This window comes from Eretmochelys imbricata, chromosome 5 (assembly GCF_965152235.1).
Source record: "Eretmochelys imbricata isolate rEreImb1 chromosome 5, rEreImb1.hap1, whole genome shotgun sequence".
NCBI classification, from domain to species: domain Eukaryota; kingdom Metazoa; phylum Chordata; order Testudines; family Cheloniidae; genus Eretmochelys; species Eretmochelys imbricata.
The window spans coordinates 41,225,380-41,248,028 of record NC_135576.1 but is presented as its reverse complement, the minus strand read 5'-3'; the positions used below and the strand labels follow the sequence as shown (position 1 = coordinate 41,248,028).

Genomic DNA, 22,649 nt, shown 5'->3' with positions numbered 1-22,649 from the left:
GTCAAATGGATTTTGTATTAAAAGAAACAAGAAGACAGACCCAACTGACTAGATCTGCTGAAAAGGTTACCCTACTTAGAAGCCATTATTCTGAATAAATTAATTTAAAAGCTCAGACTCTGTTTGCATATTTAAATTTCTGATGAGATGAATAACTGATAGAGACTAGATGTTCCTTGGCCCACTAAAATGCTACTAGAACCTCCCACTGAAGTCATGTACTGCTGATTCCACGCCCTGTTTGCTGACAGACAACTCCGGCAGCACTGCCTACTCTAAACAACTGAAGCTTGGACTAGACTAGGTGGAGAAATCTCATGAGACTGTCATATCACTTATTTCCTACATATTCACATGAAGAAGTCATTCCTCAAGACAGAATCATCAACCATGATAATGGGCTCACCATATCATCACACTGGGACCTAAGGTTAATACAAGTGAATTTGGATCAAACAGTGGCATGCATTTAATTTCCATGTCTGAGAATGTCAGATTCCTATCAGCTGGAAAATAACAGATTCCAGAATTTAATGCTACTGGTACAGTAAACAAGACAGTAACAACAACTGTACACACATACCCATGGCCACTAATGCTTAAAACTGATAGAATCACGCACCATATGTAAAGCACCTCTCCAGGGCCAAACATAGGACACAAAGATTCTTCCCAAGTGTCCTTATATCTATTCCAAAGACCTTCTTTGTTTGCCATCCCTATACCTGAAGAGATGCTGTTTCCAAAAAATGAAGAGACACTCCTTCTGATGTTCCCAGTTCTAGGATGGCTATTTAATGTGGAACAGATAATAAGGCTGGAGAGCTTAATAATGAATCCGCTAGGTGTGTCAATTTGACAAATTTTCCTGAAAGAAAGAGAATTCAGCACTTCTGCTTTAAAAGCAACCTTCAGTAAGTTGAGTGTAAATCTTCAGACCTTGTTTATATGTCCTATAAGCCATGCATTTAAAAAGAAAAAGAGAGAAGGGCCCGCTTTTAGTGAAGTAAGAAAATTTACACCAGTCTCACTGAGTAGTCTTTTGATGCAGGACAATTTTACAGAAAATGTGCAGCAAATTAACATAAAAAGAATGTGTAAAATCTATAGCTTAAATGAACTTTTGAGAGTTAAACCATGATATCTTCATAGGTTTTGTGGGTTTTTTCCCCAACTAATGGGAGGCTGACTTTCTCTGATGTGGATATTAAAAAAAAATGCTAAATTGGGTTGTTCTAGTTAAAAAAAAAAATGCAAATTTTTTATTTGGTTAAGTAAATCAATTACACATTGACGGTCACTGAACAAAAAAAACCAATGAATAATTGTAATTCTGCCATGTGTTTTACAAAAATTGTTTTTGCTATTTCTTGGAACATAACCTACTATGAAAAACACTTCATAAATATTTTTAAGAAAAAATAGGAAAAAACATTTTGAACTGTTTTGTCAATTTAGAATGTTTTAAATTCATTTTAATGTCCAAATGTATAATAAATATTTATTTCCTGTTTTCCCTACCCTCTCCCAGGCTGCCACTGTCAGCTATACAACTTCCAGCTTCTATGAGGAGAAAAAAAAGTCCTATGGCCCAAGAAATTCCATTAAAAGTGACATGTGTGTCTATTGCAGGAAGGAATCACTTTTGAACTGCTTCTTTCTTGCTCTGGTAGTTCCCTTCTTCCTAAGGTGTTACCTTACTCTGTGGACAGCCAACATCACTTTCAAATATAAGCTACTTAAATAGCTATATTGAAAGCTCACTTCACCCACTGATGTAGCTAGTTCTACAAAAAATACTTTTAAAGTGGCTTCACAATCTTTGGAGCAATTGAGACAGGATGAGGACGAAAGTTAAAGGAGAACACCTTGTTCATCAAAGCTCCACAAGAACAACTGTTAAGAGTGGAAGCTGAACTGAAGGAGGAAAACCAACTATTGTCTGCACTCATCAACAATTTTCTGGTAGCAGGTCTGGGTAAGTTTTTACTTTAATTTCAAAACCTACATTAAGAGCACATAAAACAGTGAAATTTGAAGGAATTTAAAATTAAACTAAAAGATACTTTTTGGACAATTTTAATTTGTAGTCAACTTAATACACAAATAAGATTAGTACTTGTGGAGAGAAAATTATTTGGTCAAGAACCTTTGGAGTACACATTTATTGACATATTTTGAAACAATTCCTAATAAGTTTGATATTATCCACGCATAATATCATATCCCTGTACATCATCTCAGGCACAGATGCTTAAAAACACACATACATGCACATGTATAACTTGTTCTGATAAATAACAACTGAGGGCTTTACTTAACTACTGGGGTAAGTTGACCTAAGTTACGCTACTCCAGCTATGTGAATAACGTAGCTGGAGTCGGCATAGCTTAGGTCAACTTACCCCAGTGTCTTCACTGCGCTGCGTCGACGGGAGATGCTCTCCTCCGGTCGACTTATCTTACTCTTCTCGGGGAGCTGGAGTACTGGAGTCAACTGGAGAGTGCTCTGCCATCGATTTACCAGGTCTTCTCTAGACCTGCTAAATCAACACCTGCTGCATCGATTGCAGCAGGTTGATCTCCCAGGTAGTGAAGACACGCCCTAAGGCTAAGATTTAGTCACAGGTGTTTTTAGTAAAAGTCATGTACAAGAAACAAAAATTCAGGGACTCTGACTTGTCCATGACTTCTATTATAAATACCCCTGACTAAATCTTAGCTGATTTTAGGGCACTGCTGCTCTGGGGAGCTCCCAGGGGCCGCTACTCTCAGGAGTTCTGGATGCCTCTGCTCTGTGGGGTCCCAGGGTCCAACAGCTAGCCTCTGCTCCGGCAGTAGGGGCTAACTGTTTCTGGTCACCCCCGGGGCCGCTGCTCCAGCCACCTCTAGGGCAGCCCTCAGGACTGCTGCTGCTCCGGTGGTCTCCATGGCCACTGCTTGGGCAGTCTCAGGGACAGCTGCTACTCGGGTGGTCCCCAGGGCCAACTGCCTGGCATTGTTTGAGCAGTGGCTAGTGCGGCTAGCCCCAGGGCGACTCCAGCAGCAGCTGGTACAGCTGGGGTCAGTCGCACTGGCTGCTGCAGAACTCTGAGGTCATGGAATCTGACTTCTGCATCCTCCGTGACAGATTTGGAGCCTTAATGATCTGGTTTACTGCAGATATGAATACTCTTCAGATATTTCTTTCTACTTGATAGGAACAGGATTCAACAGATGACTAACAGGCCTTTAATATTTAGCCCATATATTTCTCAATAGGGACCACTACAGCTTAACATTTCAGTTACAAGATAAACTTCCAGAGTTCATATTTAATAGTTTTAGCTAGAAAACCTGTAAAATTTTGTCACATATGAAGTGGATTAATTATACACCTAGATTATCTTGCTACTTTTTACAACATGCTATTATCTCTGACCACATCACATTCTCAGCGGTTCTCAAACTTCATTGCACTGTGACCCCCTTCTCACAACAAAAATTACTGCAAGACCACAGCAGGGGGAACTGAAGCCTGAGCCCACTTAAGCCCCACCACCCGAGGTGAGGAGCCAAAGCCGAAGCCCAAGGGCTTCAGCCCCAGGTGGAGGGCCTGTAATCTGAGCCCTGCCGCCCAAGGCTGAAGCCTTCTGTCTTCGGCCCCAGATGGCGGGGATCTGGCTTCAACACTGGGTTCCAGCAACTCTAACGCCAGCCATGGAGACCACATTAAAACATGGTCACGACCCCTTTGGGGTTCTGACCCACAGTTTGAGAGAGGCTGAGCTGAATTCACTCTCTATGGTGAATCAAATAGTAAACTATTACATCAGAAAGACATCAGCAAAGTTACAAATCCCATGATTTAAACACAGCCATCTTATTCTTGTATGTGGGAACAACAAAAGCCCACACGAAATTAATTATATAATTACCCTAAAACAATTCCTGCAGTAAATCAAACATTTAATTCAACTGCTGGATGAAAAATTAAGGAATGTGCTTATCACTGAAGTTAATCAATTAATTCTTAGGGGGAGGGAGAATCAAATTTTTAAGCTACAGCAATTCAAATATATGTAACTTTCAGCATAGTAAAAAGCAACGCTAAAGATGAGCAGTTAAACATCTTATTGTAAATTTCAAATCAGGAAAAATTTGCATGTTGCTTACCTGCGGCTAGTTGTTTTCTTCTCAGTTTCTGGTTCTTCTTTAAATGGTAGCTTAACATTTTCATTTTTATCTTTTCTCAACTTCTTAGCTATGCGTTCTTTCACTTGATATTTCTCGTCACTATCCATTTCACCTTCTTCTTTATCACTACTGTCATCCTCCTCCTCTTCTTCCTAAGTTGATTTAAACAGACAGCTTTAATTTTAGCTCTATTTTACTAGAGGATTTTTTAAGTTGGGAACAACTTCTCAGCAAGAGAGGATATGATTACATTTATAATTTATATGCCCATATATGCTAATATTTTGTAATTGCCTCAAAATATGAACTATGTAAACCGAGGAACATATTCTCTATATCTTTCAGAGGTACCTTAGAAGATGAACCAGTAGTATCAACAAAGGACATACATTTTTCAGAGCTACAGTCACAAATACAGGTATTTAAATATTAAATAACTCCACACTATTTAATATCCTAAATCACTTATTCTTAAACTGTGGTCTGTGGACCCCTTGGGATCTGTCTGAAACCAGGGTATCTTAACTGATTCCACATTCTAAACTTTATTAAAAGACAAATTAAATATTTTCTTAATATTAATTTTCCATGTAAACAATTACTGTGTATTACATAACACAGGATTTTTATACAATCCTGAATAGAAGGGGAGGTGGTTCTATATATCCACAGTGCTTCTTTGCACAGTATGAAAACGCATATCTGTGATGCAAGTGTCACACTGGCATGTTGCAAATATAAACAATTACTTTTTATAAATATTATAAATTTTTATACATAAAAAGAAAGAGTACTTGTGGCACCTTAGACTAACAAATTTATTTGAGCGTAAGCTTTTGTGAGCTACAGCTCACTTCATTGGATGCATGCAATGGAAAATACAGTGGGGAGATTTTATGTACACAGAGAACATGAAACAATGGGTTACCATAGACACTGTAACAACAGTGATCAGGTAAGGTGAGCTATTATCAGCAGGAGAGGGAAAAAAAAACCTTTTGTAGTTGTCACAAATATAAAGGGAAGGGTAAACCCCTTTGAAATCCCTCCTGGCCAGGGGAAAGCTCCTCTCACCCGTAAAGGGTTAAGAAGCTAAAGGTAACCTCACTGGCACCTGACCAAAATGACCAATGAGGAGACAAGATACTTTCAAAAGCTGGGAGGAGGGAGAGAAACAAAGGGTCTGTGGGTCTGTCTATAGCCTGTCTTTGCCGGGGATAGACCAGGAATGGAGTCTTAGAACTTTTAGTAAGTAATCTAGCTAGGTACGTGTTAGATTATGATTTCTTTAAATGGCTGAGAAAAGAACTGTGCTGAATAGAATAACTATTTCTGTCTGTGTATCTTTTTGTAACTTTTGTACCTTTTGTAACTTAAGGTTTTGCCTAGAGGGGTTCTCTATGTTTTTGAATCTAATTACCCTGTAAGGTATCTACCATCCTGATTTTACAGGGGGGATTTCTTTATTTCTATTTACTTCCATTTTTATTAAAAGTCGTCTTGTAAGAAAACTGAATGCTTTTTCATTGTTCTCAGATCCAAGGGTTTGGGTCTGTGGTCACCTATGCAAATTGGTGAGGCTTTTTATCCAACATTTCCCAGGAAAGGGGGGGTGCAAGTGCTGGGAGGATTGTTCATTGTTCTTAAGATCCAAGGGTCTGGGTCTGTAGTCACCTAGGCAAATTGGTGAGGCTTTTTACCAAACCTTGTCCAGGAAGTGGGGTGCAAGGTTTTGGGAAGTATTTGGGGGGAAAAGACGCATCCAAACAGCTCTTCCCCAGTAACCAGTATTAGTTTGGTGGTGGTAGCGGCCAATCCAAGGACAAAGGGTGGAATATTTTGTACCTTGGGGAAGTTTTGACCTAAGCTGGTAAAGAGGAGTTTTTCATGCAGGTCCGCACATCTGTACCCTAGAGTTCAGAGTGGGGGAGGAACCTTGACAGTAGTGATGACTAAGGTGGGCCATTTCCAGCAGTTGACAAGAATGTCTGAGGAACAGTTGGTGGGGAGGGCAGAAATAAACATGGGGAAATAGTTTTACTTTGTGTAATGACCCATCCACTCCCACTCTCTATTCAAGCCTAAGTTAATTGTATCCAGTTTGCAAATTAATTCCAATTCAGCAGTCTCTCATTGGAGTCTGTTTTTGAAGTATTGTTGAAGTATTGCCACTTTTAGGACTGAAATCGAGTGACCAGAGAGATTGAAGTGTTCTCCAACTGCTTTTTGAATGTTATAATTCTTGACGTCTGATTTGTGTCCACTGATTCTTTTACGTAGAGACTGTCCAGTTTAGCCAATGTACATGGCAGAAGGGCATTGCTGGCACATGATGGCATATATCAATTGGCAGATGTGCAGGTGAATGAGCCTCTGATATTGTGGCTGATGTGATTAGGCCCTATGATGGTGTCCCCTGAATAGACATGTGGACACAGTTGGCAATGGGCTTTGTTGCAAGGATAGGTTCTTGGGATAGTGGTTTTGTAGTGTAGTCGCCGGTGAGTATTTGCTTCAGGTTGGGGGGCTGTCTGTAGGCAAGTACTGGCCTGTCTCCCAAGATCTGTGAGAGTGATGGGTCGTCCTTCAGGATAGGTTGCAGATCCTTGATGATGCGCTGGAGAGGTTTTAGTTGGGGGCAGAAGGTGATGGCTAGTGGCGTTCTGTTATTTTCTTTGTTGGGCCTGTCCTGTAGTAGGTAGCTTCTGGGTACTCTTCTGGCTCTATCAATCTGTGTCTTCACTTCAGCAGGTGGGTATTGTAGTTGTAAGAATGCTTGATAAGAGATCCTACAGGTGTTTGTCTTTTCCTGAGGGGTTGGAGCAAATGCGGTTGTATCGTAGAGCTTGGCTGTAGACAATGGATCGTGTGGTGTGGTCAGGATAAAAGCTGGAGGCATGTAGGTAAGTATAGCGGTCAGTAGGTTTCCCGTATAGGGTGGTGTTTATGTGACCATCGCTTATTAGCACCATAGTGTTCAGGAAGTGGATTTCTTGTGTGGACTGGTCCAGGCTGAGGTTGATGGTGGGATGGAAATGGTGAAATCATGGTGGAATTCCTCAAGGGCTTCTTTTCCATGGGTCCAGATGATGAAGATGTCATCAGTGTAGCACAAGTAGAGTAGGGGCATTAGGGGATGAGAGCTAAGCAAGCGTTGTTCTAAGCCCACCATAAAAATGTTGGCATACTGGGGGGCCATGCGGGTACCCATAGCAGTGCCACTGATTTGAAGGTATACATTGTCTCCAAATGTAAAATAGTTACGGGTGAGGACAAAGTCAAAGTTCAGCCACCAGGTTTGCCGTGACATTATCGGAGATACTGTTCCTGACTGCTTGTAGTCAATCTTTGTGTGGAATGTTGGTGTAGAGGGCTTCTACAACCATAGTGGCTAGGATGGTGTTTTCAGAAAGGTCACCAATGGATTGTAGTTTCCTCAGGAAGTCAGTTGTGTCTCAAAGATAGCTAGGAGTGCTGGTAGCGTAGGGCCTGAGGAGGGAGTCTACATAGCCAGACAATCCTGCTGTTAGGGTGCCAATGCCTGAGATGGGGCATCCAGGATTTCCAGGTTTATGGATCTTGGGTAGCAGATACAATACCCCCGCTCAGGGTTCTAGGGGTTTGTTACATATGTTAATGAAAATGATGTACCTGCTTCTCTGGAGATACTTCTAACAGGATTCTCACTTTGATGTCTCAACTTTCTATTTTAAGACCAGATTAAAAGATAACTCCATGCAGGTCATGTGGCTGGTAGTTCCACCTATCATGAGCTGGCCAAAAATGAAGGAGTATCTCTGTACCCTCTTCAGTTTCATGGAGGGCTTGACATTTTTCAAAGCTCCCATTAAAAAACGTGTGTCATGGGATATTGATCCTGACAAAGCTGACAAAAGCTCCTTTTGAACTACCTGATTCCTCTGAACTTAAGTTTCTTAAATTCAAGGTCATTTTCCTAATGGCTGTGGCTTTGGTTTGAAGAGTGACTAAGCTACAGGCCCAAGTGACTGACCCATCTTATAATAAATTTACAAAAATATAGTAATGTTTCAAACTCATTTGAGATTCCTCCCCATAATTATGTTGGAAGTCCACCTTAATGGGCCTGATATCCTGCCAACTTTCCCCACATACATGCATGCTCATCCCAGGAACACCTTCATAAGCATGTCATGTCATCATACGGTCGTGGGGGTTCTATTTGGAGTGCAGTAAAAGGCTTGGAAAGTGCTCCCAACTTTTTTCCTTTTGTTAACAATTTGCTGGGTATTGCGGTTATCACAAGGATCCAAGTGGATCTCCTTTTTTTTTTTTTTTTTTTTTTTTTAATATGAGCTGGCTGGCCTGAAGCTGGAAAGCCACGTCAAGGCTGCTGTTATTGCCTATCTCAGAGGTATTTTTCTTTCAGATATCTGCAAAGCTGTGACAGGATCCTTTCTCCATACATTTATAAAGCATTATTGTTTGGATTTGGCCTCCAGAAGGGAATCACATTTTGGACTCAGTACTTGGATTTACCAAGAACAAATCAGCTTGATTTTCTTCTTTGAAAAGGTAACTGGTTTGGCTGATAGGAGGAAAGCAGTGGACATAATATACCATAATATACATGACATTCTGATAAGTAAGCTGGAGAAATGTGGGATCGTCAGAACTACTATTAAGTGAATACATAACTGGTTAAACAACTGCAAACAGAGTAACTATTAATGGAATGATGTCAGAATGGAGGGAGGTCTCAAGGGGGCTCCACAGGGATCTGTTCTTAGTCCAGTGTTGTTTAACATCTTTATTAATGACCTAGATGTAGGTAGAGCATACTGATCAAGTTTGGAGGATAGAGCTAAAATTCAGAGGGATCTTGAGAAATTGGAGAACTGGGGTACAGATAATAAAATGAAATTCAATGAAGACAAATGCAAGGTGCTACACTTAGGAAAGAAAACCCAAATGCACAAATACAGAATGTGGGGGAAACTGGCTTGGCAGCATCATTGCTGAGAAGGAGTTGTGGTGGATCACAGCCTCAACATGAGTCAGCAATGAGATGGTGTTGCCAAAAAAAAAAGGCAAATGCAATTTTAGGTTACATTAACAGTGGCATAGCATGTAAGTCACGGGAAGTGATAGTACTGCTCAACTCGGCACTGGTTACGCCTCTGGAGTACTGTGTCCAGTTTTGGTCAGCAATGTATAGAAAGGACATAGAGAAACTGGAAGGGAGGTGGGGGGGGGCATAATACTGGTCTTCAAATATTTGAAAGGCTGCCATAAAAAAAATGGATAAAAGTTGTTCTCTTGCCACAGAGGGCAGGACAAGAGGCAATGATTTCAAATTACAGCACAGCAGATTTAGATTAAATCTCAGGGAAAAACTTCCCAACTGTAAGAACAGTAGTACAATGGAACAGACTGCCTCGGGAGGTTGTGGAAGCTTCTTCACTGGAGGTTTTCAAAAGGAGGCTGGATAGCCATCTTATTGGATGGTTTAGACATAACAAATCCTGCCTCTTGGTTAGACTAGTTGACCCTTATAGTCCCTTCTAACCCTATGATTCTATTCTGGAACCTTTTCCAAAAGGAGTGGGGGAGTTCAGCCTCCCCTAAGAAGGTATGCTGTATGGATGGATGTTCCTTAAGTTGAAGCTGGTCAAATACTGTTTGTGCAAAGTTTTTCTACTTCCATATGGTTCCTGCTCAAACTGAGGGCCAAGTCATGGCAAGAGAGTATGAGAGCCTAAGACCAGTCACTCATACCATGTGTAATTGTGTGGGCTGGAGCAGACTGTACAGAGCTACTATCTCATGCTGCCTATAAAAGCTTCTCCAACCTATCTGCCAGCATTGTTATGTTGGGGCAATTATACTCTACCAGGCCTATACCTGGCACATGATTTTTTTCCCTGCCTGGAGTCTCAAAGTCACAATTTGCTCTAGGGACAGCACAATAATATGCTGCCCCTGGCACAAAGACTCAGGCAAAGCCACACTTCAACCAAAAAGTTTTATTCTCCATAATAAAATGTAGGAAGGAGCTTTTTTGCAGTTAAAAAAACCTCCATGTTCCATTGTTGGCTCTGGACTGTATTATTTCTGTTCATTGCAGTTTGTTTACCTTAAGGATATTCCTCAAGTTTCTGGTTCTCAGAAGTGAGAATCCTAATAGATGCAGTGTAGTTGTAGCCATGATAGATGGCATTTTTAGTAAAGGAAAAGTTGCTTGAAATTCTGTTTCTATAAATACATCTTTCCACTCAGATTCTCACACACCTCAGTGGCTGGAGATTTTTCATTTGTGGTATTTGTTCTATTACATAATTTTTTTTCTGAGGAATTTTTTTTCTTCTTGACTGATTTATAACTTTAGAGGAACGTTGTCTACCACTAAGTTGCTGTCAGAAATGTTCAGGCAGCAGTCTATGCAGAATGTGGGAGGTGGTGTGTGGCAGGTCAAGGTCACACTCCACCCTGCTGAATCTTTAGAGTATTACCTCACCCTTAAGAGCAATAATTCACATGAAATATAGAATGAGTATCTACAATGAGTCAAAACTTTGTTTGCGGAAGAAGTGCCACTCACCTTGTCTGAATCCCTCACTTCATTTGCTTTTTCACTAGGGGGGAAAAAAGAGAGACAATCCACATAAGATAGCAGCTCCTTCTCTAAAGCACTCTGAATCTGTTGATAAGAGTCATATTTAAAAACAGTACAGCAGTATCTTAATCACGAATTCACTTAGGTTATATATTTAAAACTATACCAGAGTTCCCCCCCATCTAGCCACTTTCACCATGCTCATCACTACAATGTCAGTTGATTATATTTTCCCACCATTTGATTGTCACACCCACTAGCTAGAAGAGTTTGAAAAATGTGGGACAGACCAGTAAGAAAACACAATGCTACCATGTAAGGGGTAAATTCAGTTAGTGAGCACTGTGATAGGGTGCTGGGCAAAGGGTTGCTGATTCAGCCCTCTGTCACACCAGCTCCTCTTTAGGGGGATAAATTAGAGCTGGCTGGAGATAACCTAGCCCTAATTGGGGAAGCAGAGATAGCTGCTGCCTAATTAGCCTGGGGCTGTATAAAAGCCTCAGGGGAAGGAAGCCAGAGGAAGAGCAGAAAGAAAGGGAAAAGGCAGGGAGTGGAAACAGGGAGGTAGCTCTTCCCTCCCTCCCTCCCGCCTGCAGATGGTGAAGGGCTAACTGTATGTGGTGAAACTGTGGTGGGAACAAGCCTGTGAATAAATTGCACCAGTGGATACTAACCCTAGGGTCTCAGAGTGACTTTGTGGACTTAGCAGAGGCAGGAGCCAAGGGAGAACTGCCACACTCTGCTACAGCACATTTCAAGACCTCCAAACCAAACAGCAATGTATGCATTTTCTGCGAATCTGGAGGACTTTGTGCTCTTAAACCAAGCAATTCTGGCCCAAGTGAAGAGCACAACAGGCAAGTGGAGGGAAGATGGTGTGGGTATAACCCAGGGGTAGGCAACCTATGGCACACATGCCAAAGGTGGCATGCGAGTTGATTTTCAGTGGCACTCACACTGCCTGGGTCCTGGCCACCAGTCCCAGGGGCTCTGCTGCCGACCTGGGGTACTAGCCGCTGGCCCGCTGTCGACCTGAGGTACCGGCCGCTGGCCCGCTGCCAGCTAGGGTTCCGTCCACCGGCCCCGCTCAGCCCGCTGCTGACCCCGGGTCCCGGCCATCGGTCCCAGGGGCTCCGCTGCTGGCCTGAGGTACCGGCCGCCGACCCCCAGCCAGCCAGCCGGGGTTCTATCTGCCAGCCCTGCTCAGCCTGCTGACGATCCCAGGTGCAGACCACTTGGCCAGGGGGGCTCTGCTGCTGTTCTGGGGTCCCATCTGGCCCACTGGCCCAGCCTGTGGCAGTGAGGGGTGCAGACAGGGGCAAGAGGGGGCACAGCTCAGCACTCCCACCTTAAAAATTGTTCCAGCACCACTGTACTGGGATATTTAAGTCCTGATTTGCTGCTTACACCACTTTCATGTCACGTGGAACAGCGCACTGCATTTGATGTTGAGATTAGAATGTACATACAAGAACTGGAATCAGAATTTTCTGACAGATTTCAAGATTTCCAGCAATTTGGCCCAATGCTTTCTTTTCTAATTAAACCTGAAAAGTTCAACGAAAGCAACTTGGATTTGTCTGTATTTCGAAATGCAGCTCATTCAGTTAAAAAGCTCAGAATTGTGGGCATCAAACTTTGGAGATCTGCGGAGTACACTTAAAGCTACCAAGAGAGATCATGGGGCCTCTGTTCTGACCTGCAGGACATCCCTGCCAGTGAAATTTAACTGTCTGAAGAAAATTGTGTTTGCAATGCTTTCAGCATTTGGATCCACATACCTGTGTGAACAGGTATTTTCACACATGAAAACTGTCCTCTGTCCCTCTCGGAGCCGGTTAACAACTGATCACTCAGAAGCCTGTGTGCAGCTTAGAGTATCCAAATACGTGCCAGACATTGAAAAATTCAGCAAGGAAAAGCAAGGGCAAGGATCACACTAAACTGATAATATCTGTATTTTAGTTTAATTTTAAATGAAGCTTCTTAAAAATTTTTAAAACTTTATTTACTTTACATACAACAATAGATTAGTTATATATTATAGACTTATAGAAAGACCTTCTAAAAACATTAAAATGTATTACTGCACGCAAAACCTTAAATTAGAATGAATAAACGAAGACTCGGCACACCACTTCTGAAAAGTTGCTGACCCCTGGTATAACCCTTTAGAGAAATTATGGTGGTCCTAGAGACCACTTTGGACAAAGATGAAGTAGCAGGATACCTCATCTACACTTACTTTGAATAAGCATGAAAAGAGGTAGCTCCTGAAAGCAATAATGGCAGTCAAAAGAATTCTACTGAAAACATAAAAAAGCAAAACTATGTCATCTGTTGATTTTTGGACTAGTGGGTATACTAGAATGAAATGTAAAAACAAAAACCCCAAACTTCCTTTATTCATACTAGTAAGATGGACATCTATGATCTCACATATAAACCATTCCTGGACTTGTAGCGTGAGTAGTTGGCATCTAGGGCAGCCTTCTCTCTAATTGCACATTTTATGGGATTTATTGGGATTTAGGGGAGGAGAACAGCGACAATCTGTTGTTCTTCCTGTGATTCTTATCTATTTTCTTTCCCTTCTCTATTACTCCCTATTCCTAAACTCTTTAGTCTCCAACCTATCTTTACCATTCATCTACAAATAAATAAACTTATTATTGACTGATGGGCAATCTTGCACAGATCAGGCATTAATAGATATTTTTACTAATCATATATAATCTCCCAATATCTGGTTTTCTAAACTGTAAACATGTATAATATTATGAGCATTCAGTGCAATTTCTTTAAAGAAATCCCAAAGGCCAAGACTTGATGAAGTGCTCCAAGCGAACAAGAAGGTTCTTTCCCAGCCCTCTCTCATCATGTCTCTGGTGACGGGAAACATTTTGGCACACCAACAATGACTTGAATTTAATGACAAAATAGTTTTATTCAGGAAGCCCTGTATGGAGAGAACTGTTACTCAGAAAAAGCAATGGATAAAATGAAAGTGCATGGTGCCAATGAGATCTAACATATTGAAACTGAAGCAGTTCTGTAGATTAAAACTATTGTATTCACCTTTTAACAGCAGGAACTGAGCTTAGATGTGGATCATCCTTCAGCAAGTCATGACTGCTTTTACTTTTTCCCTTCATGCTCTATAAAAATATAAACAAATAAAATAAAAGTTACACAACCGTATTTAGGAGAGTAGGAAGTGAAGAGAGGGGACTCTGGTAAAAAATTGTAATTTATTTCCTGTTAATTTTAGCCCAAGAAGTAAGGGAGAGAGAAGCAAAAAGGGAGTTATTGTGAGATCACTCTTCCTTTCAAGGGGACTGGCTAGTTGAGTCTACAAATTTAATAGCTCTTTCAGCACTAAAAATTCTATTAAATCTAAAAAATTACATCATAACAGTTTCAGAGAAACAGTCCCACTGCCATCAACACAATACAATAGAAAAGTGGGATACCCCAGCTGGTGTAGACAAACTTGGGTAACCAGACAGGTAAGAAAGTCTGTCATCTCTCCATGCCAATTCAGACAGTTGCCACTTATAGCAGCACTATCCATCACTAGAACAGACAGACAGAGATTAAACTCCTCAGAGTGTAGCATGCAGGAACCATCTACTGAAGGTAGTATCCATAAAACCTGACAGAACAAATCGAAAGATCTGACTACACGCCCAGATCCTTATATACAAAGGTTCAAGTAGGAAAGCATTCCCTTCTCAACCGAAGAGACAGCCGTGAATGTGAACTAAGGTTTGACAGACAGTGGAGCCTTTATTCAGCATATAATTTCTGAAATGCAGTACTTTAAGGACTCAATATCCGCTGCTTGAAGCCTCAGGAAGGTGCCACTGAGCCCATCCTCAATGAAGAAAAGAACGTCAGAAAGGTCACATCTGAAGATTTAACTTTCTATCCTGAATTAATCCCTGTCGACGCCCTCAACTTTGTATGATGTGGAAGTCAGACTTTTTTTTACCCATTTAGCTATGTGAAAAGTTATTTGTTCCAACAAGTCCCTTCTTCTTAGGGCATGGCTAAACTTGCAGATGTAGAGTGCTGTGAGTTAAACCAGCCCTCGGAGAGTGCAATAGGGAAAGCGCTACAGTGTGTTCACACAGTCAGCTGCAAGCGCACTGCCGTGGCCACATTTGCGGTACTTGCAGCGACATTGGGAGTTGTGCATTATGGGCAGCTATCCCACAGAGCACCTCTTCCCATTCTGGAGCTGTGGCTTGTGGGAAGGGGATGTGGGGCATTCTGGGTCCTGTCCCAATGCCCCATGATGCATCCCAGCAATCCCTGTGCTTCCACATTTGGCACCTTCTTTCAATGTTTTTTGTACTGTGCTTTCTGTCTTCCCTTTTGGTCTGCGGTAATGGATCCCGATGTGCTGAGGAATATGCTGATGGGTCTCACCAGCACGTCACGTTTGGCAGTCGAGTTACTCCTTAAGCTACAAACTGACAGCGAGGAGTCCAACGATATCGACTCATGTAACACATATGACACGAGATTGCTTGTGGCATTCATGGACATGCTCACCACCGTGGAACGCCACTTTTGGGCTTGGGAAACAAGCACTGAGTGGTGGGATCACATTGTCCTGCAAGTCTGGGATGATGAGCAGCAGCTGCAGAACTTTTGGATGAGAAAAGCCACTTTCATGGGACTGTGTGATGAGCTTGCCCCCATCCTGCGGAAATGAGATTGAGAGCTGCCCTGCCAGTGGAGAAGCGGGTGGTTATTGCAATCTGGAAGCTGGCAACTCCAGACAGCTACTGATCTGTTGCTAACCAGTTTGGAGTGGGAAAGTCAACCACTGGAATTGTGTTGATGCTAGTTTACAGGGCCATCAATCGCATCCCGCTCAGAAGAACCGTGACTCTGGGTAATGTGCATGACATTGTGGCTGGCTTTGCACAAATGGGTTTCCCTAACTGCGGAGGGGCAATAGATGTGATGCATATTCCAATTCTGGCACCAGCCCACTTAGCCTCTGAGTACATTAATCGGAAGGGGTATTTCTCGATGGTTCTCCAGGTGCTTGTGGATCACTGTGGGCGTTTCATTGACATTAACGCAGGCTGGCCTGGAAAGGTGCATGATGAACGCATCTTTCAGAACATGGCCTGTTCAGGAAGCTGCAAGCCAGGACTGTTTTCCAGGACCAGAAGTTCACCACAGGGGAAGTCAAAATGCCCATTGTGATCCTTGGAGACCTCGCTTACCCTTTAATGCCGTGGCTCATAAAACCCTACACCAGGAGCCTTGACAGTAGCAAAGAGCGGTTCAACAACAGGCTGAGCCAGTGCAGAATGACTGTGGAGCGTGCTTTTGGCAGTTTAAAGGGCTGCTGGCGCTCTCTGTATAGGAAGCTGGACCTGGCCAATGACAACATCCCTGCGCTTATATCCGCGTGCTATACTCTCCATAACATTTGTGATGGGAAGGGTGAAAGATTCACTCAGGCATGGAACTCGGAGGTTCAACACCTGGAGGCTGAATCTGAACAGCCAGAGAGCAGGGCTATTAGAGGGGCCCAGCATGGAGCTGCAAGGATCAGGGATGCCTTGAGAGAGCAATTTGAGGCCGAAAGCCACCAGTAATATTTGGTGCCCTGCATGGGAGTGAAGTACAGTGGTTCCAATGTTAGTAGGAATCTGTGCTTGCTACACTGACTTGCAGTGCCTGTTGCTTTCCCGGGCTAAGGTATCTTTTACTTAATACAATAAAAGAAGTTTTCAAAGCCAAAAAAGCCATTTATTTAAAATATAATTCATTTACTGAAAAGATACACAACTGCTTGGGAAACAGAAAGGGCAAGGGGGTGGGGTGGGTAACAGTTCAATCACAGATTTGCGTATGTCCTGTTCTCATACTCAGCCTTCCTGTCTGGAGTGCTGTGCAAGGAGTGCTGCACTTCAGGCTGGCTATACTGCATGGTGATGGGGTTTCATTCTCCTTTCACTCCTGCACTTTTTGATTTTCATTAAGGGACTGCTGCAAGACTTCATGCAGCATGTCTTCTTTGCTTTTACATGGCCTCTTCCTAATTCGTTGGAGTCTTTTGGCCGGTGATAACACAGATGGCTGAGATCTCAAGGTTGCATCTGTAAAGGCAAAATGCAACACCTAACAGAGGTAGCATTGTTCACACCAGACAGAGCAATGATTCACCCGTACTTAAAGACGAACACAGTCTAACAATAGCATAATTTGCCCTTCCCAAAGCAAGCTCACATAACCCACAGGAGCCCCAAAATGGTGAGTAAGCACAGGGTCGAGGGGAACTGATTCTTTCACAGCCGTACTGTCCTCTGCGGTTCTGTGCCTGGGGACAGCCAACATCTGCAGGGGGCCCCATACTGAACACTGTCCCCACATTTTCCACAGGAGTTCATCCTGGAAGATATCTCGCTGCTGAGAGTTACCTCGGAAGCAAGGGAGGGTCTTCTACTACAATGCGGCTTCTGCCCTGGCCAATCTGCAGCTTGCCTGTGTGCAGCAATGGTCCCCCCACCTCTCACGGCACAGTGGCATGGACTTTTTAGCCTGACTGGGACGAAGAGCACAGTAGCGCTTCCAAGGAACCTGCGCAAGTGCATTGCACAGGTTCTGGATGAGACCTCTGTAGAGATCACTGAAGTCGATTACTGCGATGTGAGAGAGCACATCAACGCCCTGTTCTGCATCTCGGCATGCATGCAGCCCTAACCCTCCTCGCCCCAAAAGCCCGCACTGAATAGCTTCCTTCCCAAAATAAAAGCCATTTACCGCGCACCTCCTCTGGTGTTTGTCCTTCCCCAAGCACCAGCCGCTGCGACTGGCTACCTTCCTCCTGGCTTGAGAACAGCTTCTGGCTGCATGCATCTAGGGATGCCGGGGTGTCTTCCTCCTCCTCAGCACCCTCGCTCCCACTTTCCTCCTCCTGCCTTGTTGAACTGGGCTCTGAAATGTCCATGGTGGTACTCTTTTATTCATGCATCATCACATCAATGCGGTACCCAGACCTCAGGGTGCTAGTCGGGACACCTGGCCATCATGAGTAGACTAGTAAAAACTCCAGCGTGAGACCCTGCTCTGTCCTCCCTTCCTATGTTCATCCCCCACTATTTTCCTCCTATCTTATCTCTCTCAGCTTTTCACACAATCATTAAACCTACCGTACCACACAGTACCAGCACAATGAGATGAGACTGCTCATCCAGCACTGACAAGCCTGAGAAAAACCTGTAAGGAGATTGATCTGACCAGACAAAACAGATGACATCCCAGACCAGGAAAGTGAGCCTGAGTCCACAGGAACAACTGTTCTAGTGCCGGGTCAGAGTGCCCATCCATGCCTGACCAGGTGGTTGGTATCCTGACATAATCAATAAAACCCATATTTCCCTCATCTTTATTATCCTCTCTCTTTTTCCTCCTTGTATCTGTTTTGTCAAAGGCAGAGAAGATGACTGACATTCACACCTCAGAAGTGAACAACAAACTAATCCTTTCTTCCCCACCAAGAAGGACTGCCTGACAAAATGAGATCCAAATTGATACTTTTTCAGAGAGAGATGCGGACTTAAACAGGTTTTGATTTAGTTTGTTCTGCATAAGCATTCAATTTCAATTCCAAAATATCTATGACTTTTTCTGATTCTTCTTCTCTTACATATCCTGATCAATAAACTTCCGAACTTTGGCATGAATTTTCTAGTGTGCTTGCCATGGTACTAAGCAGACTGAGCCCTCAGTACTGAAAACCCCGAACCACATTTAACTGTTTGGTATTATACACGGTGACAGGGTCATGTTAACATGTTAACATCTTGACTCTCTGGGCACATATATTCCATCAAAATTAATACAAAACAGTCTCTTCAACAGTCTACCTTTTTATTCTCTTGAGTTGAAGCCAACAGGACCCACACTATCTGGCTACCAAATCAGTTAGCAGAATAGCCCTACATCTGCATGCAGTATCTTAGAACCTGACATCCTGCCACGCTCAGCTCGGATCTCAATTTTCTTAAGGACTCCAGCTAGCAGGATGTCATGAACCACAGGTCTCGGAACCTGGGTCTGCTGGGTTCATGGGAGTGGCCACGCTCCAACTCGCCACCTGGCAGACGGCTGACAATTGCTTACCTGGGACCCATGATGCTCAGCCCCAATTTGACGCTCCACCCATGAGGTCCTATTGGTGAGTGCTGGCTGACCTACTTAAGCCAGCAGCAGGAACAGAAAACTGTCCGAACAACAGGGTTCCACCATGTTCTAGACTGTGCTCTTTGTGCTTCCTGCTCCCCCAGCTTGATTTCCTGGCATCCTGACCTAGCATGACTCCTTCCATCTGACTTATGGTTCTGATCTTCATTTTGTCTCCTGTCTCTTACCCCCTGGTACCTCAACCCAGCCTGACTCTGGTTCCTGACTCGTGGTTCAGATCTCCAGTTTGTTTCCTGCTCCCTTTCCCCCTGTTCTGAGCCAGCCCGATACTTGACTCCCATCTCATGACTGCAGACTCTGTGGCTCTGAATACTAGGTCTGGTTGCCCATGATTCAGCCAAGACAAAGGGGCATAGAAAGAAAGTTATGTGGCTAGACCTAACTATCAAAAGTGAAAGAATGCCCATTTCTCTGCTATGGTGATGCAGAGCTAGAGAAAATCACCTATTTAATAGGTAGGCAACCAGGTCTATATGTGGCGTTTTCCCTCATTTACAAATAAAGAAGAATGCTAACTAGTGCAACTCTCATTCCTTCTCACTAGATGTAGTCCAGCTCAGCCAGTCTGAATACATACGATGAAGGAGCAGTAGTCACTAAAGACAGGCATCAGCCCTGAGTGAAGGAAAGGATGATGATGTTGAAAACAGTGACAATGAGGGGAAAAGGAGGGAGAATTTCGGAAGAATGAGGAGATCAGTTTGGAGCATTTTAAGCTTAAACTGATGGCAAGTCATCCAGTTGGAGGTGTCAAAGAGACAGTCTGAGATGAAAGATGAAATGGAAAAATATAGATCAGGAATGTAAAAGTTGATATGTGAGTTGTCAATATAGTGATGATAGCTGAGTTTGTATAAGTGGTAAGACCCACCAAAAAGAGAGACGAGGATAGGACTTAGAACATAACCCTAAGGAACACGATCCTCAGAATGGCAGAAAGAAGGATGGGGACTCGCCAAATGTGCAAAAGGACGAACCAGAGAGGTAAGAGGAAAACCAGTGAAGACAGTATTGTAAAACCCAAGGGAGGGTAGGCCTTTGTGAATAAAGCTATGATCAGCAAGATGAAAACACAGAGAAGTCAAAGGATGAAGATGTAGTAGAGGCCCTGAGATTTGGCGAAGAAGAGATCATTAGTGATCCTGAGGAGAGCAGTTTTAGATGAGTGGAAAGGGTGGAAGCTAGATTGGTGGGAGAGGAGGAGGAGGATGATGTAGGAGAGGAACTTGAGGCAATGGTTAATTTAGCTATCCACATTTGAAAATATTACCCGAGGTTTTCAGAAATACACTGCTCTTTTTGGATAATGTCCCTTTTGACTCTTTGACCTCCCTGGCACAAAGCCAACAGATCAGTGTATCCAAGCAGCGTACATCATAACGGACAGTTACAGTGACACAAAACTTTTTTTTTTAAATCTTATTTAGGTGGCAAAGTCAAGCACTTGAAAGTCAGGAGAAACCTGAATTATGGTACCAGTGTAACCTTAATTCTGCCTACTTCTGCATATTCATCATGATATAGCCTTTAATTACATGATCACATACTGTTTTTTCCATAGGCTCCATGCCTCATTCAGTGCACAGGATAGATGCACAAAGGGACAGAATTGCAGTTAAATAGACATCCACAAAAGTGGCATTTCCTAACTTTTGAATTTTTCATTTTGCATGCTAAACAACTTTTTGAAAGCTAAACAACTTTCTTTTAACACAGTTTACACCCATACCCACACCGTATATATGGGCTTTGAATGGCAGAACCACTAATATGCTATGAAGTATAACAATACTGTGTTTAAAGAAAGAAACAACAAAACAATTGTAAAAGTGAGAAAACTAAAATCATATTCAAAATTACACAAGACAAAAAAATAATTTATATAAAAGATTTAAAAGACTGCAACATCGGAGAATAGAATGCTACAAACTAAGTATGCAGCTCCTCCCTACCCCTAAATTGTTATTGATCAAATCTAGAAAAACTATAAAATGAACAACTTTCAAGGTTTCAAACTGATATACTATAAAACAATGATGCCAAAAGAAAAACAGTAAGAATAGGAGATGGAGAGATACAAGTAATTGGGAACTGTACCTGACTAACTCTGTTGACTTCCACTTCCTCCTCTTCAGCTTCCTCTCCAAATGAAAGCAAATTAAAATTTCTTTAAAAAACAAAACAAAAAATACATTTTGATCCAGTGACATTTTGAATATGCAAACAATAAATATGAAATTTCAAAATTCCAATAAATAAAATGCCAGTTATTTACTGGATGTTATCTCATTTAAACCATTAGCTAAGTGTTTGCTACTTCACCTCCATTAAACAAAGGTATTTTTAGTTGCTTATAACTTTGCCAGACTTCAACTTTTTGGGCCAAAATTTTGCATTCCATTCTGCCTCAAGCTGATTTCTTTCTTTCTTTTTTTTTTTTTTTTTTGGGGGGGGGGGGAAGAAGGCGAGGAGTAGTTGGGTGTCAATTTCAGCTAAAATCATCCAGACATTTCAGAGAAAGAGAATAGGGAAATAAGCATTGTTTTGCTCATGTTACAAAAATTCTTACAACTATTTTATTGAGAGGCTCTAGCACTTCTTGCTTTAAAGAAGGAGCTAAATATCTAACAGGGGGTTGGTTGTCCTAGTGTCAAGAGCGAAATTCACCCAAATTTGGCCAAGTTACATGCTTCTGAAAAGATTGTAGTTTGCACAATTGCTCCTCCTGGCTCCAAGAGGCCAATGTGGTGCAAGGCACAGGAACGGAGAGCAGGGAGACTGCTTATACCTAGGCATCTAGGAGGAGAAGCCAACTGATAAAAATGGGATAAGGAAAAGAGGGGGGGGAAGGAAAGAGACAGTTACTCACCCTGAGCAGTAATTGGAGTTCTTCAAGATGTGTCCCCCTATGGGTGCTCTGCTTCAGATGCGCATGCACTCTCTGGGCCTTTCATCAGATTTCCTCGATAGCAGTGCCTGTTTGGCCCGCATATGCGCCCTACTATGTGGGTGAACTTCCCCCTCAAGTTCCTTCTTTACCACAAAGTCCTACCAGGGAGAAGGCAGGCAGGTAGTGGAGCACCCATAGGGACACACATCTTGAAGAACCCCAGTTACTGCACAAGATGAGAAACCCCTCTTTCTTCTTCAAGTAACGTCCCTATGTGTTCTTCACTTCAGGTGACTCCTGAGCAGTATCGCCAGAGGAAGGAAGGATCTTCAGAGCAGAATCCAATACTGAAGACAAAACTGGACTGCCAACTGCCACATCTGATCTAGAGGCATGAACCAAAGTATGTACTGAAATCCAGGTTTCAGCTCTGCAAATGTCAGCAACTGGAACATCCTTTAGTAATGCCATAGACATAGATTGCAACATTGTAGAATGGGCTGGCAACTTAGAATGTTGGCAGAGTCATAACATGAAATAATACACCCAGAGATCCATCACGAGAGACTTTGGGTGGAGCCTGTGGATCCTTTAGATCTGTCCACAATCAAAACAGTCTTGGAGACTTTCAAAATGGTTGGTCCTGTCTAGATAGAAGGCTAATGCCCTTCTGGCATCCAAGGTATGGAAAGCAGCTTTCTGTCTGGAGTGATGTGATTTTGGGGGCAATGGTAAATGAATGGTCTGATTAAG

General features: G+C 42.7%; 1 protein-coding gene across 4 annotated transcripts in view; it reads right to left on the bottom strand.

The window, feature by feature from the left end:
- The window catches only part of CWC27 (CWC27 spliceosome associated cyclophilin), a 236,417-nt gene that overhangs the window by 179,083 nt on the left and 34,685 nt on the right, over window positions 1-22,649 (bottom strand). For all 4 annotated transcript variants that reach the window (XM_077816922.1, XM_077816923.1, XM_077816924.1 and 1 more), the window contains 4 exons: window positions 21,104-21,173; window positions 13,850-13,929; window positions 10,757-10,790; window positions 4,156-4,328 (listed from right to left, as the gene is read on the bottom strand). In XM_077816922.1, the coding sequence (XP_077673048.1) occupies window positions 4,156-4,328; window positions 10,757-10,790; window positions 13,850-13,929; window positions 21,104-21,173 (357 nt within the window). The remainder of the gene's footprint in view (window positions 1-4,155; window positions 4,329-10,756; window positions 10,791-13,849; window positions 13,930-21,103; window positions 21,174-22,649) is intronic.